The sequence below is a fragment of the Prionailurus bengalensis genome, chromosome B4, assembly GCF_016509475.1.
Source record: "Prionailurus bengalensis isolate Pbe53 chromosome B4, Fcat_Pben_1.1_paternal_pri, whole genome shotgun sequence".
Classification (NCBI taxonomy): domain Eukaryota; kingdom Metazoa; phylum Chordata; class Mammalia; order Carnivora; family Felidae; genus Prionailurus; species Prionailurus bengalensis.
Window position 1 is genome coordinate 102,480,933 of NC_057358.1, and position 14,281 is coordinate 102,495,213.

The 14,281-nt window shown below is 36.2% G+C and overlaps 1 protein-coding gene across 4 annotated transcripts in view; it reads left to right on the forward strand.

The window, feature by feature from the left end:
• The window catches only part of SYT1 (synaptotagmin 1), a 557,388-nt gene that overhangs the window by 330,100 nt on the left and 213,007 nt on the right, over window positions 1-14,281 (forward strand). For all 4 annotated transcript variants that reach the window (XM_043561579.1, XM_043561578.1, XM_043561580.1 and 1 more), the window contains one exon: window positions 10,084-10,266. In XM_043561579.1, the coding sequence (XP_043417514.1) occupies window positions 10,101-10,266 (166 nt within the window). In that variant the 5' untranslated portion in view covers window positions 10,084-10,100. Of the gene's footprint in view, window positions 1-10,083; window positions 10,267-14,281 lie in introns of those variants that run through there.

The window sequence follows — 14,281 nt, forward strand, 5'->3', positions numbered from 1 at the left end:
AATCCTTGCTCCAGCGCTTACTAGCTGTGCAACCTTTGGCATGTTTTCTCATCTATAATAGATAATAATATTGCCTGACTCACGGGGTTTATTTTGTGAGCATTAAATGAGCTTCTATGTTTAAAGCTCGTATAAAAATGTCTGGCTAATACTATGGGCTTATAAAGGGTTATTCTTTTTATTTATTAATACACTATTTCTAACTGTAGACTGCAGAATTTTTCATCATATTTACCACAATCTGAACTGTGGTATGGATCGATTTTAAAGCTTTGCTTCACTGTGTGACAAAACAATGACAGTTTGAGCACAGTTTGATAAAAGAGGGCTTTGAGTTGCAAGCTTAGATTTTCTCTCAAGCGCCTGCAGCTCAGAAACAGCAAGTGTTCAGAGCTGAGTTTCAGCAAAGCAATGAAAGATGGGAATTCCAAATTATCTATCTGTAGCTTCTATAGAAAACATTTTGGGAGCCAATTGGCTTGATCCAGCTAAGCTGTATCTCTTCATTCACTGCCAAAAGCATCTAGCATCTTACTATACAAAAGTTAAAGAGAGATAACTTCAATTAATATTGTACACAATGAGCATTGTTGCTGAAAACTATCTTAAATTGAGCCATGAAAGATCAATTTCCTCTGTAGGTTTTCCCATCTACCATTGTAGCAAAAAAAAAACTTAAGAGATTTTGACCCTTACTGTACAACTTCTAAAACATTGCAAAATACATTTGACATACTTATAATGCATTTTAAAGGCAATTTTGATAGCTTTTCTTCATTATGATTCTGACATGCTTAACAAAATCTTAGGAGGCCCCTTCCAGTCATCCAAGTTCTCAACTGAGGGGTGCTTTTTAAATAGATGGCTGCTTTTAAAACTACAACAATATTTTATTAATAGAGAAATGGGTACACAGTAAATAGATTAGAAAAACACTATTAAATTTGTGAATTCATTAAATGCTTTGACAATTCTGTCCTATCCCAATTTTCAAAATTTATTTCCCTACTGTAGGCGGGAAATTTTCAATTTTGTTTACGAGCCCTTGATTTTCTGTATCATTTTACAGTAATTCAGTACTTGGACTTTGAATTGGATATAATTTAGTTGTTTCCATTCTTTTCTTGTCTGTATTATAGGTCTGAAGGGGAAAACATCGCAGCAATAAATTTAATTTCCATTTGGCTCATGGATTTATTTTTATTTTAGTTAGTTCTTCTGAAATTCGTATTGCCTTCAATTGCTAAATATAATTGTGTTGATTGATCTTCCGGGAATGAGAAACTCAGTTTGTTAAAAATTTTATCAAGTTTATTGCTTTATAATACATTATTTGTAAATAATGCTAATGCTTTCTCTTTGTTCTGTAGGAAATTTATATTTTATGTATTCTAAGAAACCATTAATTACAAGATGCGTCGTTATTTTATATACTACCAAGAAAAAATGCTACAAAGTAATGTCGAAAATAGTTTCATATCCCTTGAATTTTTATTTTGTACTTATCGAAAAATCATTCAGACTTAGGTTTTATTTTGTGTCACTTTTGTGCATACAAATGAGGAAATTAAAAGCACAATAGATTGCTTATTATGTTCCTAAATTTCTAAACCTGTTCTCAGGTTAGAGTTAATGATGCCCATCTCTTTTTGTGCACCATTTACCTTTGTGCTACCAGTAGTGTTGGCTAAAGCATTTCTTTAAATGCTGTTCCACTAATGCTTCCAGAATCTTCCAAGACACTTGACTCTCATTCTGCTAGTTTTAATTGTGAAAGGTTACAGTAGAAAGCTTTAAGACCACAACCAGGATTCAGATTCCTTCCTCAAATGTCCTTTAAATGATTTGTTGACTGGAACATCAGTGGGGATAACAAGCAGATTGGGAGTGCGCAAGCCTGGCCAATAGTGACATTAAGATGCCATAGATTATAAGGCAAATTCCCATTTCTGAGATGCAAAAATGTGAAAAAATACATTTAATTGAATGTTTTAAATACTCATCTGTCAGTTGGCCTCCACGGCATTTTTCTAGGCTTTAGACCACTCTGTATGATCGGTTCTATCACTCTCCGACATACATTTAATTAGGACTGCAGGGCAGACTTAGAAACAGAACTTACCGACTCTGGCTATAAATTTAAATATTCCCCAAACTACCAAGCCTAGTGAACTACACAGTAGGTTTTACTTCTGATGATGCCTTCCTGATCACAAGGTGAAGCTACTCTGATTATTATATTAGTTTTTATAGTATACTATGTGATAAACTCAGACCTGGAAACCAGGCCAAAGGAAGCAGGGTAACTGCACAAATGGCACTGAACAGTGGTCATGGTGTTTGGAAGCCTCGCTTCACCACTTATTAACTCTGTGACAATAAGCATGTTTCTTCTCTATTCCTCAGTTTTTTCCAGGTACTTCATAGCTGCAGTTCCTAAAGGAGACAATCTTATGTGCCTCACTCACTTTTTCATGCCAAATAGTGTCATTGGCCTTAGGCCAGCACCTAAGTGAGCTGCCCTTGAGTCAAGTGCTCATCCCTCCATAAATCCACTGTGGATATGGCAGAAGGGGTGGCCATGAATTCTACCTAGACTCTTGCCCATCATTAGAGTCTGTGAGCAGGACAGTTTCACGGAAAAGGAGCTATGAGTGGGTAAGGACTGGGGTTCATATCTTGAGTACATCTCCTACCCACCTCCCACTTCTGCGGGATCCAGGGTTAGATCTGTCTCTCCTCAGAGAAAACAAAGTTGAAAAAAGAAAAGAATGATTTTGAACAAGTTGGGCTAACTTGGAAATATACCTGAGTAGTAGTGACTTTTTTTTGACATAGAACATTATTTTTCACACAATCAAAACTAGAGTGAGATGGGAGAATAATCAAATTCTTATTACAACCAGTATCCTTCCACCTTTAAGGAAGATGGACCTTGAGGAATGGCTTTTGCCTGTCCTGGGGCAATAAGAATGGAAGAAGATGAACACCAAAAAATCTAGAAAACCAAATTATACTTTAAGAGAATTTACATTAAAAATATGAAAAAAGAAACTTGATAAATCAAAGTTTTCCAACATCTACTAAGAGTAGCTGGCCATTGAAAAAGTTTGATCTCTAGTTTTTAATACACATGTTTGCTATTCTACTGTTTTCAGCGCCTCACATCTGTACCTTTCTCTGCTTATTTCCTTGGGATCCAAATTTCCTAATTCCTGGTCCTACTTGTTACTTCTTATTCATGCTTTTCCATCTGCCGCTTGGCCATCCATGTCATGTTTCTAGTTGTGTCACTATGTCAAGAAGATGACCGTGATTTGCAATTTGCCACTATTGGTATCAAGAGATACCGTAGCAGGGCATATTGGGTTTCCATAATGGCAGGAAAAGACAGCTAGAAGAAACCCAAGGGCTGCCTTGAGGTTGAGAATCGGGGTCTTATTCTCCTTTTCTCTGCCTTCATATAAAGCATAAGGTTCAGTAGATACTCATGACATACATCAAGTGCCTGGTACATGGTAAATGAGACCTAACAATAAGTTTTTGTTCTCCCCTTTGAAGGGAAGTAACTAAGAAGAAGAGAAAAGATAAGGAGAATAAGAGAGTTTTGATCAGAGAGAAGGAGAGAGAAAGAGAAATAGAGAAAGAAGGAAAACCAATAGGGCACTCAGTGGCTGCAGAGAAACAGGTTTACAAGAAGGGAGACAGAAGGCATATAGCACTTTGTACAGAGCCAGGAACTAGAGACTGTGGTGATGGTTCCTTGGGTATATATTTATTACCAAGTCCATTAAGTTTCATACATTAAATATGTACAGCCCTTTGCAGGTCAGTCATGCTTCAATCTCAATAAACCAGTAAGTCAATAAATAAGTAGATTCCTAGGAAACGCGGCTGGTGAGCGTTCAGTATTTCCTTCCTGCTTGCGCTCTTCCAAAGACATTTTCATTATAAAAATCTACACACCTTTTCAGTGTTCGTAGTGTGGTATTTTAAGGGTCGGGGAGAGATGCCGATTCTATACTCAAAGGCAGGCAGAGCCACTTATATTCAATGTGCAAAACTATTTATGAGAAATACTACCTGAGAACCACACTCTAAAGCAAAATCCTCCCTGTACCTCTTAGGAGGCTTTTGTGGCTAAATAGGTAAAATCTGGAGGCAACTAGATCTACTTTGGAAAGAAAAGAAGAAAAAGACCCAGGAGCCTGTACTTTTTTATGGTTTATGAAGGTAGGTGGCCTGCTGTGCTTCCATTTGCTCCAAGGTCTGAAAACAACCTTTCATCTCTCGCCTTTTTACTGGGACTATCGCCAGAAGTCAGCTGTCATCGCCATGAGAGGGACTATATAACTTCCAGTTTCCCTCTTCCTTCCTTCAAGAGAAAGTATCTATTTAAACTAGAGAGAAGACATACTTTAAGCCTGACATTCAAACATCTGCAAACTTGTGGAAGATTTGTATAATGCTGCTAGACTTCACTTACTGCCTAAAAATCCCTGGGTGTGGAAAGAATTTAAATGAAACCTCGACATTAGTTCTCCCCCCCCCAAAAAAAAATCTTGCAGAGTGGGTGCCATAGGTCCATAGGTCAGATTCCTAGGGAGCTGTTCTGGGTCTCATGTAGCTTGCTGGGGAATGCTTCCTGGGTAGGGAAACTGGGAACACAGGTTTTGGGAAAAGCGAGTTTCTGAAAAACTGAGGTGCAGTCACCACAGGCTTTAGCTGATCCTATAGGGCCCTTCAGAGATAAAATTGAGGCAGGGGCCAGGCCTCTATACCAGCATCCACTCATCAATTGGATGTGGGCTGTCCCTGGGGAAGTGGGTTTAACCTTGGGCGTGGCAGCTCCCTCCAGTCAAGGGAAATCATTTAGGAGAGATCACTCAGCTCTGAGCTGTCTTTAGGCAGCACTCTCTGAAACTAAGGGCCTCATTTCTGAAAGGAAGGAAAAGATTCACATGGCATCCTCTTATGGTTCCCACCTACACCTACAGAAGGTCAAGGAAAATTCTGATGGAATAAAATCACTACATTCTGTCCTCCATCTCAAAAATGCACTCTAACATATTCCATGGTATCTGCTGGATTCTCTATGATAATTACTTCAATAGTTACTTTATTTTGGGGGCATTTCTGCCTTTGAATGCTTTTTTTAAAGTAATATTTTCAGCATCTCTTTTACCTTTTTAAATTTTTTTTTAACATTTATCCATTTTTGAGAGTGAGAGAGACAGAGCATGAGCAGGGGAGGGGCAGAGAGAGAGGGAGACACAGAATCCAAAGCAGGCTCCAGGCTCTGAGCTGTTAGCACAGGTCCTGACACGGGGCTTGAACTCACGGACTGTGAGATCATGACCTGAGCTGAAGTAGCAAGCTTAAGCAACTGAGCCACCCAGGCGCCCCTCTTTTACCTTTTTCTCCTATTTGCTTTTTAACTTTGCATGTGATTATTATAAAATACAATACTTAAATGGAAATAGTGCTTCCTCCAAAAATCGTTATGTTTATGCAGTATGGTAGACAATCTCACTATATAATCTGATAAATCTGTATCAATTTATAGACCTAGAGATAGGCATAATTAAAGTCCTACTAAGAAGAATATAAGGGACAAAGGGAAGTTGTCATGGGAACCAAAAATCCTGATCTTCCTCATTTTGTACCATAAAAGTATTAACCTCTATGATACCTTAATATTTTTTCTACATTGTATTTTAACCACTGGTCACTTTGAATATTGTATTTGCTATATACATAGCTAAATCATCCCTTCCTACAATTTAGCTTTTTACATTACATTTTAAAATAGTTTTTTTTAAATCTGGCACTAGGAAGTTAAACTCTTCCTGCAAGAAGCAGTTTTTAAGAGCAAAATAGTGTTAAAGGTTTTTTTCTCTGTGTAATTTAAAATAATTCAGATTTCTAATATATTGACAATGTAAACATACAGGAGAAAAAATGATTCTACCACAAATTTAACATTTTAAATTTATCTTTCCAACCTCTTTGATACTGAGTTTTTTATTTTGAAAAATTGGACATATTTCATACAATGTTCAATAATTTGCTTTTTTACATCTAACACTTACAATGTATTTCCAGGTTTGTAAATATTTACCGTGAAGATAATTTTAACAACTTTATTTAATGGATTACCATAATTTTAAGTCTCTCTTTACATAGTTTCTGCTCTGTAATGTGACAAATACGTTAAAATAAACATCTTTAAATTGTTTGTACACCCCAGATTAATTCTTTACTGTGAAATCCTAGAAAAAGAATGTGTACTTCTACAGCTCTAAATGTATTTTTCTAAATGTTTATTTTTGAGACAGAACACAAGTGGGAGAAGGGCAGAGAGAGAGAGAGAGAGAGAGAAAGAGAGAGAGAGAGAGAGACAGAACCCAAAGCAGGCTCCAAGCTGTCAGCACAGAGCACAATACTAAGCTCGAAATCACAATCAGTGAAGTCATGACCTGAGCCAAAGTCTAATCCTTAACCAACTGAGCCACCCAGGCGCTTAACACTTTTATAGCTTATTCTATGCTGTTAGTTTGGCCTCCATAAAGTATTTTTCTATTCTATGGGCTTTCCCAATTGCTCACTTTTCTGAACCCTCACCTTCATATCTACATATACCCACATTTAGAAATGAATATATATTAGCTTATTGTTATTTTAAGTCTTAGGTTTTTGACTATTTGTGAAATTAAATGCTTATCAGGAGGATTTGTATTCCTTTCTTTGAGAACTGCTTCCTCGTGACATTCGTACTGAACTTTCTCCTAGAGGGGAATTTATTTTTCTATCCAATATTATTTCTCTTGGCATATTTCAAGATGCCAAATTCCACTTTAACCAACTAAATGACTACACTCTAAAATTAAGTAACCCGTTTCCCATTGGCAAAAAAAAGGACTTGTGTTTTCCATTTACTGGTAAACCAGTTCAAAAGAAAATCATAAATATCTTTCCAGTACCAATTTAATTGTTTAGTACTATGTAAGTGTTACTATTAGAGTAGTCTAGTGGAAGGAACCTTGAATCAGGCTAAATCTTTGTAGGACAAATCACTTAACCTCTCCACATCCCAACTGTTTTCTGTAAAGTAAGACCAAATTGCTCTTCAGGGTGTAATGAGAATTGAGAATATTATACGAATGACAGTATTTTGGCACCCAGTAGGTCAGTAAGTGGCATCTTTAGTTTTCAATAGCCCCATTAGTTTTATTGTATCTTCAGATGTGCTTTGTTATAGTGGTAAAGTATAAGCTTTTTATTCCCATAAATATGAATTGAAGAGCCATGTAAATGCTCTAAGTTTTTCTATTTACAAACAGCATTATCTCTCAAAATATGAAGGAGTAAGAATATTAACAGTCTCTTTGTCAGTATATTAGATCCTTAATTGCCCATTATATTTTTGTATTTTATGAAAGACTTTCATTTCACAGTTAAGAAAAAGGAGCATTGTCTATAATCTTTTCTTGATTTAAAATAATTAGAAATAATAGAGATAGTATCATTGACAAATAACAGTTGCAAGTTTATAGCTTTTACCTTTTTTGATAAAAACACTTCTAAAGCATACCTCATATCTGAAAAGGATTGAAAATATTCATTGCTTCATTAAAAAAATATACTGAATATACTTCAAATCCAACTTCTATCAAACAAGTATTTTTTAAATAGTCTTTTAGATCATTCAACTCATATGTAGAGATGTTTTATATTCCATTATAAACTGGAGCAACATGAAAATATTCAACAACCTGAGTGGCAAAGGACCCAACCATCTGTGCACACAAAGGCTAGAAAGGAGTTTGGGGTGGCAGCTGATCAATCTAGATGACCAGCAACAATACTTCACTTCTAGAAGATGCAAAAATTGAACTGAAACCTAATTAGACAATATACCTTAATGATGGCACTGTTGTATGTAGGTATTTGCATTTACTGCAATAATTTCTTTTAAATTCTACAGTAAAACATGATTCTTCAAATATCCTCAACTATCCTATAGAGATAAGAAATAATGCATATCATATCTGGTAATTCTCACAGCAGAGGACCAAATTTAGTTTTTGAATACATACATACTAATATTTCATACATATGTATGTGTTTGTGTATATAATTCTAGTCTTAGCTGACTCACATGAAATATAAAAGTTTTGTTATTATCAATATCAGTAGTTTCACCTAAGTTATGCAAACCAGACTCCAAATTTTAGCAGGGAGACACATCCTAAGCTAAACACAATCAGAAAATCAAGAAAACCTTCTAGAAAGTGACTTTGAGTTGGAGAAAAAACTACAGTTTTCCACCATCTGGAAAATTCTGGATTGCCAAGTATTACTAGGGAGGGTAAGAGGGGGGACAGAAGGACCGATTGACTGATCTATTGATACAGTCCTAAGCTCATTGAATAGATTACCTCACTGCATACTCAAAAACCTTCTGTCTTTGGTAGGATTATTCTCACTTTACAAATGAAGAAACTAAGGAACGGAGAAGATGTAAGCCCCTATCTGTCTAACTCTACCCTTTTACGTTATATTAGTAGCTACTAGTGGAAAATTAAAAACTTTAAAAAAAAAATAACATTTGTAAAATGAAAACTGATTATCCGTGTGTATTTATGAGCCTCAGCTATCCCCTCCTTCCATGAAATCCAAAAATTTCTGGATTTTAAGATTATAATAATACATCCATACATCAGAGATTATTCTACTTACTGTTTATTTCCACTAAATACATAAGTATGCATAATTAATTCACAAAAGACTCTAAATCTATAAAAATCCTTTATCTCTTTTCTGGTTATTTCCATTTCTTTGCAAGAGGGACTTACAGGTCCATCAACTTTCCTGCTGAGACTATGAAGTTACTTTGCCCAGACATGTTTGTATTTATCTATTTCTGCCCCAAATCCTGTTCCGTTTCTTACCAGCACTGCCTGAAATCTTAAGTCATACAGTAAAATTCATTATTAAAGCCCAGAATATGTTTAGGTTGGAGAATAGGGCTTCAATCCTGCCTCTTTAGAACGCCTTCTGCACTGCACATGTACTAAAAAAAATCCAGGTAAGACAGGTTTCAGTTTCTTTACATTTCAGAAGGCAGATAAATTAAGAGGTCAAATGTCCAATCAGAATGCATTCAGCCAAGAAATAGAACCAGAACTGAGGTCTTCTGTATTCAAGGCTAAGAGGTTTTCACTGGCTACCTTCGGGACTAATTGTTTTTTTTTTTTTTTAATATTTTGGAGATAAACATTTAAAGTAATTGAATACATTAACTTAATAGAATAACTCAATAATCTAATCAAGATGAATCAACAGAAATGGTTTGACAGACAAGACATGTTTCATCATCATTTCCTTGATACATACAGTCAATCATGCCACATTTACAGTGGCTTCAAACATTTACCCAGCAAGACAACTGAATTATTGATCACAGTATTGTCTACAGTAAATGTCAAAAATAAATGACTGGGAGGAAAATGTACCATCAATAAATGAAATTCAAAAACTTCTCTAGGACACTCCTGATATCTTACAGTGTCCATGTTATACTAGTATTCTCTATAACCATTTTAAAAGTAACTAATATTTTGAATGCATGCTATCATTTATCAACATTTTGAATATAAATATTTAATCTTTCTTTCATTTTAGAAAATACAAAATGTTCAGAGTATAGAGCATATATGTTGTCAGCAACTGTTTCATACACAGTTCTGTAATGTACAGGTTAGAAGTTAAATCCGCACAATAAATAACTGGCAGTATAAACAACTAGTAGATTTGACAGCTCACATAGTATTGTTGGGACAGTGTTTTCAGTAAGTACGTCTGGTCTTACCTTCTAGGAAAGACTCTCCACTGTGGTTCCATAAATACTTTATGAACCAACATAAAGTAATATGCTAATGATAGACTATTTACCCAGGGAGCAGGTGCACTCTCTAATGTGTTTCATCTCTGGTGCACCTTTGATGTGGGATCAGTTAAGCCATTTTGAATTGTTCTTTGTTTTATTTATTTATTTATTTTGCTTCCCTCCCCTCTTAGATTCACCTGAACCTAAAATGGTGAGCGAGAGTCACCATGAGGCCCTGGCAGCCCCGCCAGTCACCACTGTTGCGACTGTCCTACCACATAATGCCACAGAGCCAGCCAGTCCTGGGGAAGGAAAGGAAGATGCCTTTTCAAAGCTGAAGGAGAAGTTTATGAATGAGTTGCATAAAATTCCACGTAAGTACTATATATGGTTGGTAGAGTAAAAATAAATGCTTAAAAAATGATCTTATGCACGGGGTGGGGGGTGGGGGTGCCGGGGGACAGAACTCCTCTTAACTTACATTTGATTTTTGTTCATTGTTGGCAGGGTAGCATTCCAATAATAAAATGGAGTATTAGAAATGGAATATTTTTAAGTCTTTAAATATACTTTATACATGAAAGCCCAGTTTATAAAACATTTCTACCTTGTGTTTCATGCAGGTGGGGTCTTTTTTAAATGTCTATTATTCTCTAGAATATTAATGTTTATGAGTTGTACTGTATATATTTTTAACTTGTATTTATGAAATTATTCCATTATAAAGATTATTCCTAAACAATGGCTAAAATGGACTTTCCAATATTGCAAGCTTGATTTCCTTTAATTTACTAATATATCAAAATCTTCTGCATGGTTTTTAAATGTTTCTTTGTTCTCATCAGGAAAACCTAAACAAAAAACAATAACCTGTAGTTAAGCTTATTTGTATGAGTGCAGTGCTAAGTTCAAAACCAGTGGTGTTTATATCTGAAACAGGTTTTTTTTTTCTTCAGATGTGAACATTTATCATGAACTAGACATTTTTTTCAGATGCTGGGAAAACAGATTTTCCCACAAAGCTTATTCTAGTGAGGAAAAGAATAAATCCATCTAGATGCAAATATAGAAAGTCATGTGGTCATAAATAAGAGAAACTGAAGAAGAGTAGGTGGGATATGGAAGGGCATAGACGGTAAAACATTATTTTTTAGGATGAGCTGGGCTGGTTTCTTTTGTAAGGAACCCTGGAAGAAGTCGGGGGGGGGGGGAGTTATAAAATGTAGGAATTCTGGACAAAGGCCCTTAGGCAAAAATCTGCCTGAAACAGCAAGGAGGAGCCTAGTGAGCCTTACGTAGAGTGAATAAGGTGGAGGTGGGCAGAAGGGGAACTCAGATTGTAGCACAGGCCGTATCATGTGAGCCTTGTCAATTATTCTATGTAACTTGAATATCCTATAAGTGAAACAAAATGCCTCTGGAGGGTTTTGAGGAGAAGTGTCCCAGGATCTGACTCAAGTTTTTTAAAGATCATTCTAGCTACTGTGTTGAAAATGGGCTCTAGAAAGACAAGGACAGAAGATAAACAGGATGTTGCAATAATTCAGGTGAGAGATTTTATCAATCCCTAAGAAAATTATTCTATAAGGACAATGAGAAACCAAGTGAAAAACTACAAGGAATCAACTTCTTATCCATCAGTGGCTAATAATTTATTGATCTGTCTACTGTTAACAAATTCAAGTTCATCCGAGAGACGCTCTCGGCATAGTTGCCAGTAATTACCATTCTCAACAGGAAGATCCATACCCTAGTGGAGGTGGAGATGGCCCAATAGATGAAGCCCTAGGATGAGAACCACAAGTTCTCTTTCCTGCTCTGCTACAAAGCTGATGGCTGATCCTGATACAACTTCAAGGTCGTAACTACAAGACACAAACCAAAATGCATGTATCATGGGGGCAAACTCTCACTTGAATATTTTACCAAAATGATTGCTTTAAGAGAGATGAGTTAGCAGAAATGAATAACATCAAATAAAATGCATACTCTGCCTGGTCTTGAACACCACCATCTCCTTCTTCAGAAGAGTAAACAATATGAGTGGTATGGCAATGTTATTAACTATAGGATTGGATGTTCCCCATGTAGCCAAAAAACTCATTCTCTCCTCTCTTTTAGGCTTTGCCTAAATGTCATCCTCTTAGTGAAGGACTTTCTCAACCATTCTACTTAAAATGATAACCCATTCATCCCACCTCATCTTTGCCAGCAATTCCTGTCCTCAACCTTGCTTTCTCATCATAGCACAGCTTTGCAGATGGTGCTATTTATTATTTGTTTTTAAATTGCTCTGGCTCCCTCCAAAATAGCATAAGCTCTATGAGAGCAAGGAATTGGGTCTGTTCTTTGTGGGGTTCGAGCGCAGGTGGTGCCTGATACATAGGAGGCACTCCATATCTACTTGTTGAATGAATAAATGAATGAATGTCAGTTTAACTTATGTCCTGAACCACCCTAGTAGGCTTTGAGGTCTTAAGATGCTGAAAAATCAAATCATCATAAATATTTTTAATTTTTAATGCTAGGAATTATTCCAGTGCTTGACTGTGTCATTTACACTGAAAAAAGCAAGTTGTTTTCATCTTTATAGCGACACTTCCATCTTTTAGCCTTTCCTACTTAGAGCCAACCATTCTGTACTTTATATTTCCCTCCCATTTAGCAATAAGAAAACAGGCAGCTGGAAAAAAGTTATGAAATGCTCCCTTCTTTCCTTTCTTTCCCTTGACTAACCTCATTTCTTCCCAAGCTATTGACCCACTCCCATGTCCCTTTCTTAGACACTGGGCAGGAGACCCAGGTGATCCATTGTTCCTCCATGGAGGTTTACTTTTGATCAGCAATCTAATAGAACTTCAAAGGACCTGGGTAACTCCTATGAAAATATCATGCTGCTAGATCTATACTTGATTTAATAGAAAAGAACAAGTCAACTACCTAAATCTTAAAATATTACGGTAAATTAGAGTTAGAAAAACTTATATAAGTACAGCCATGTAGTTTTATCAAAAACTCATAACTGCATATTTTACACCTTTATTTTAATCTACCACAGTTTTTACTGCCTGTGTAAAAAATTTCTAATGGGATGTATACACAGGGAGCAACACTAAGCAAAAATAAAACATCCTGAAAATCAAATTCCTTTAGGAGCATATGTTATGTAAAGGTTATCACTTTTGACTTGGCATAATCTAGTGTGACACTAATGACAGGTAACAAATTAGAATATTAATTGATTTCAGTCTCTGAACTAAATCTTGGCTATCTGGCAGATGTGTTTTTTGCAAAATTGATAGCAAACAGCTTTAGTCTGTCACTTGAAATTCCCACTTGTGAGAAGAGAGGTGTCACAATGGCAAGGAGTTTGCATGTCATTAGTTGGGTAATCTGCACAGTCCAGCATGGAACATATTCAAACCAAATTGCCTGATGATATCATCCATAACACCATGGGGCTTAAAATTTAAAAAAAAAGGAAAAGGAAATGGTACATGCTGAGCATTTTTATCTTTCAATTCATTCTGCACACTGTTATCTAAATGAAGCAGACAAGGTTTTTCAGAATGTTTCTTTATTTTGCAACTTTGATTGTAATATGACTGGGGTCATGGTTGGTTTGTAAAGCATGAACTTTGTGTCATCCAAATAGCTGTGATTAAGGTTTTGATATTCATGAGCTTCTTGAAGTAGAGTGCACCCTTCCTTGAGCACAGCAGAAAACCAAATATCCACAACCTGTCCCTTAGTGCAGAGTAAGAGTGGACGAAGGGTAATTGTGTAATTTATGCAGAAACACTACTGGATAAAACGTTGAATGGAGGGATGGAAAACACAAGCTCTGGACTCAGACTGCATGGGTTCAAATCTAAGCTCTACCACATACGCGTGCTGTGACCTGGAATGTTCATCTTTCTGGGAATCAGTTTCTTCCTGTGTAAAATGGGGATGAAAACACTATCTCCACCACAGGCTTGTTGGGTAAAGGGAGCAATGCATACAGAGCGCTTAGCAGAGTGTGTGGCACGGCGTAAACATTCTGTAAATGTTAGCTAATATTAAACCCAAGCTGTCATTTTAACAAATCTATTTCCATGTTAGAAAAGCCCTCAGTTCATGTCAGGTAGAAAACCCAATTATGAAAATTCCAAAACTTTGCAGCCAAATATGTGCACCTTGCATTCTCTAAACCCACTCTAGTGATGCCTGACCTAGGAAGATGAATTCTCTCATGGTGTTTCCTCTGCCCATTATCACCTCCAACTTTCCCTTTTTCTTTTTTAACTCCTGTAATTTCACTCACTCCTTCATTCCTTTTAGCCTATGCATATGCTCAAGGTTCACATATCTGAAAGAGCCTAGCAGAATTTGGCACACAGTAAGTGC